The following is a 4036-nucleotide window of genomic DNA, read 5'->3' on the forward strand; positions in this document are numbered from 1 at the left end:
GCCCGGTTTTCTGCTTTTAGGGCCTTTATATTTTTGAAATTTATATTTAAAGTGCAGCAAAAAAGAACATTTCTTCAATTTGTTAAGACCTTAAAATTTCTAAAATTGTATCTATTGAACTTTGATTCACTTACATACATACATACGTCGAAAAATTAAGCTGCATTTGTTGTGTGAGCTGGACTTTGTATGGATTTCGGTGTAGATCAGTAAGACAGTCCTTATTCCTGAAAACGACTAGGAATTGACACCTTCGGGTCTTCGGCAAACCTTACGCTTACAGCAACAGCAGCGATATTTTCACTGGTACATGTGAAACGATTATTTACAGGCCCTAGCGAGGTTTCCGTCGGAACGGAAATTTTTTTATAACGCATATTTCGTCGGAGGTTCAAATTACAATCGAGGTATCCTTCATCGGAAAATAATACTAAACAATACAACGACGCATTGATTTGATGTGCGTCAGATTAAAGATTCTCATAGAGATCGACAAAATATCGAAAAGTCGATATCGTTTCCGATATTTGTATTTATGAAAACCAAAAGTACTTTAACTTATGATATCCTGTTATTGAGGGATATATTTCCTAGTATATGACATGGAAGTGTATCAATGTGCCGGAGAATTATACTTTAGAGCTAATTAAAAAAAAAAACTGCACCGGCATTTACATTTGAAAAAAATATCGAATCGGTAAATATCGATATAATTTTGAAATCGCCAACTCTATTTTAAATCAGAACAGATGTTTAATGTCAAAAAGTGTAAACAAAATTTCATCTTATCAAACAAATAAAAATATGGATACTGTCGCTTTATTTTTGGAAGCTGAATCTAGGGAATTAAGGGCACAGAATCAGGAAAAAAGGAGGATATTAAGGAACAATAGTAAAATAAAAGATCTATCTAATGCAGCGTAAGTTACGTTATCTAAGATCTAATTTCTTAAAAAATCCCAATTTACTTACAGATTTAAAAAAAACTATCGCCTCAATAAGCCTGCATACGAGTATGTCTTTGAACAAATTAAAGATAAATTTAAAGATGATTATCGCTCTGATGCTGTGAATCCAGAACATAAGCTAGCAGCATGCTTAAGGTTCTTCGCTGAGGGAAACTACCAACATGGAGTAGGGAAAGATTTCCAATCTGCTATTGGCCAAACAACTTTTTCGAGTATCCTCAAGGAAACACTGGATATAATGGAACATACTTTATGTAAGAACTGGGTATCGTTAAAGATGTCCGAAGAAGAAATCCAGCGGTCCAAAACGGATTTTTTTGAAAGGACGGGCTTCCCGGGAGTCATTGGCTGTGTGGATGGCACTCATGTTCAAATAGTTGCCCCCATAGAAAATAAGCATCTGTTTCTAAACCGCAAGGGACATTTCAGCCTCAACGTTATGATTGTAATAATCTCAAGCTAAAATAAAATTATAGGTACATACATACTCTTATTCATTTCTTTTGTTTTCTGTAAATGCTAATTATCAATGAGCCAATCACGACTCTCACGTCTGGGCTTTGAGTCCAGAACGTCGTTTTTTTGAACGAAGCTTCTTAAGTGGTACAAGAGGAAGTTGGTTGCTAGGTGCGTCAATTTATTTCCAACAACCATATTGTTCAAATTTAAATTTCAATTTATTTAGGTGATTCGGGCTATGCATTAGAACCTTGGCTAATGACACCGTACCGAACCCCCAGAACACATAGCGTTGAAAGCTGCTTCAATAAATCTCATAAAAGTGCAAGAAATATAGTTGAACGAACTATAGGCTTATTAAAAAACAGGTTCCGGTGCTTATTAGGTGCTCGACAACAATCAACTTCGATAGTGATTACGGTAACATAGAAAATATGGATGGTATAGAAGCAGAAGGGGATCAGGAACCCGACCAAGGTCCACCAAGCTGCCTTCGCAACCAGGCAGCTGTAATTAGAAATGAAATTGCTACACTATTCTTTCAATAAATTTATTACAAACATAAAAAAAAACAAAACTTAATAATTCATGTACATATAAACAAAATGACTATAGCCTCCTTGGCGTTTATAATTTTATGGATTGAGATCTGGATCTTAGTAAAGTTTTATGAAATGGAATCATTGCAACATGACATTAGTTCTTGAAATCTCAATTTCAAGAATTTTGGCCTTGATTTCAAGTTTGCTCATTGCAATTTTTCGCATCTCAGCGTTGTGAAATTGCATCTCTTTAAGCTTTTTATTTTCTATTTCACCCGTATATTCCACCGATCTATACACCCTTTTGAGATGTACTGCTAAGTCTTGAAAGGTTTTAGCTGTGTCCCGCAAGATATTTGTGGTGTCCTGCAATGCTTTTGATGCGGCCTGAAGGGAAGTTTTCATATAGTCGTAATAAGACGACTGATTTTCAACCTGCTTCCTAAGAAGTTGAATAGACGACAGAGTCTTTTGTCGGCAGTTCGAGTTAGAGTTTCTATCACCTTCGATGTTCTCTGCATCTGCTGCAGTTGTGTTTGGTGATGATGGTTCACTGGCTGCTTGTTCATTATCATTACCTGTTCCAAACGATTTTGCTCCAATGCCATTAACAGAATCGTTGGAATGTATCAAGGCTATGAACGATTTCTGTTTATGGGGACCACCACCTGTGCCCGTGATCTCCTTTTTATTTGCCGCCAACTTTTTTTTTATGTACGTCTTATGGTCGCTCCAAACCTTTTAAAAAAACACAACGTACGTAAGTATATATATATAGTTTAATCATGCACACCGATCAAATCATGAACAAACCTTTTTCCAACCAGCTACATCTCGTTGACGTCCTTCCAGTTGGTTGAGTTTGTCAGCAACCTCTTCCCAAAATGCAGCAACATCTTCTGTGGACCTTTTCGTGTAATTTCTTGCTATATCGGGTTTTTCTTGCATTAAATTAACCAAATGCTCGATTTGTTTGGTTGTTGTTTTTTCGTTTCCTCGTGGCCTAAAAACAACAAATTCAAGCAATAATTACAAAATTATTTTGTTAAAATGTTTATTTTTTTTTGAATTTCTTACATTTTGTTTATAATTTGAACAATTCGGAAAAAAATCCGCAAACAATTTCTGTCGGAGGATATCGGAAAAATAAATTTAAGAGCTGTCAAAATGTCACTCAAAAAAAGCACTGGATCACACTGCAACGCACTTTAACGCAAAACGCCGGTCTGCGTTTCATCATGTCGGACAAATGTTCCGAACACCTGTCTGAAAGAATACCTCGAAGCAAAAATCCTACGATTCGTAGAAAATCGGAAAACTTTCCGCTCCGACGGATACCTCGCTAGGGTAAAATATCTGTAACCAATCCAGTCTCTTCAAATTTCTTCACAATTTTGCCATTTGCTGGAACATAATCTTATTGTAAAGCACGATATGTGCCAGAATCACCATTTTTGTGTATTTTTTAAAAATGTGTACATATGCGTTGTGGGATAGTTAAACGATCCAAAACGGATAACTCGTTATTTCTAAGATCTCAGAGATTTTCGTATTCTAAAAAATATAAACACAATTTCTAATACGAACTTCTTCCTTTTGCCGTCAAAAATCTAAGAATAGAATTGAATTGTTATGATTCGATTTTTTATGAAATATGAAAAAATTATGAAAAGAAATGCAAAGGCAATTTGATTGCGATAAGTGAGAATGAATGGTGAAATGTGTTTGTATTTTATTCTCCAGCTCTGTCAATCCGTCTGAGAAAATTCGCAGAAATCCTAAAAACATAATCTGACCAAATGTACATCGGTGTCTTCTTTTCAATCCCTTACCACTTTTTTGTCACTGTGTGACGTGACGTTGATGAACGAAAATGCATTTCGAGTTCCAAACTCTACACAATTTTTCACAAGTTGTATTTTTTAAAAGAAAAGCTCTTTTTCTGAATTTAAATGTATTCGCATTTCCTTTTTATTTAAATTGAATAAATAGATTTATTTTTGTTTCACTTCACACCTTAAGTTCAGCTCATAAAGTAAAAGCTACCAAACTTATTTAACCAAAAAT

The 4036-nt window shown here is 35.1% G+C and overlaps 2 protein-coding genes across 2 annotated transcripts; one reads left to right on the plus strand and one right to left on the minus strand.

The window, feature by feature from the left end:
* The first annotated feature begins 414 nt into the window (after positions 1-414).
* LOC129942033 (putative nuclease HARBI1) lies at positions 415-1455 on the plus strand. The gene is made up of 2 exons (XM_056050828.1): positions 415-920; positions 975-1455. Exons 1-2 carry the CDS (start codon positions 757-759, stop codon positions 1429-1431), a joined length of 621 nt encoding a protein of 206 aa, XP_055906803.1. The 5' UTR covers positions 415-756; the 3' UTR covers positions 1432-1455.
* Positions 1456-2107: 652 nt separating this feature from the next.
* On the minus strand, positions 2108-3105 carry LOC129942523 (uncharacterized). Its single transcript, XM_056051507.1, has 3 exons — positions 3047-3105; positions 2783-2972; positions 2108-2707 (listed from the first exon to the last, which is right to left on the minus strand). Coding segments are annotated over exons 1-3 (792 nt in total). The 5' UTR covers positions 3049-3105.
* Positions 3106-4036: the final 931 nt, after the last annotated feature.

Source organism: Eupeodes corollae, chromosome 1 (genome assembly GCF_945859685.1).
Source record: "Eupeodes corollae chromosome 1, idEupCoro1.1, whole genome shotgun sequence".
In the NCBI taxonomy this organism is placed as follows: domain Eukaryota; kingdom Metazoa; phylum Arthropoda; class Insecta; order Diptera; family Syrphidae; genus Eupeodes; species Eupeodes corollae.

What these genes read in the sequence shown, in the direction of transcription:
- LOC129942033 (XM_056050828.1), top strand. Translation starts at nt 757, where the DNA reads ATGTCAAAAAGTGTAAACAAAATTTCATCTTATCAAACAAATAAAAAT. An exon ending in AAAGATCTATCTAATGCAGC is followed by an intron (nt 921 to 974) that starts GTAAGTTACGTT and finishes ATTTACTTACAG; the next exon opens with ATTTAAAAAAAACTATCGCC.
- LOC129942523 (XM_056051507.1), bottom strand. An exon ending in ATGTAGCTGGTTGGAAAAAG is followed by an intron (nt 2,708 to 2,782) that starts GTTTGTTCATGA and finishes TTTTTTTAAAAG; the next exon opens with GTTTGGAGCGACCATAAGAC.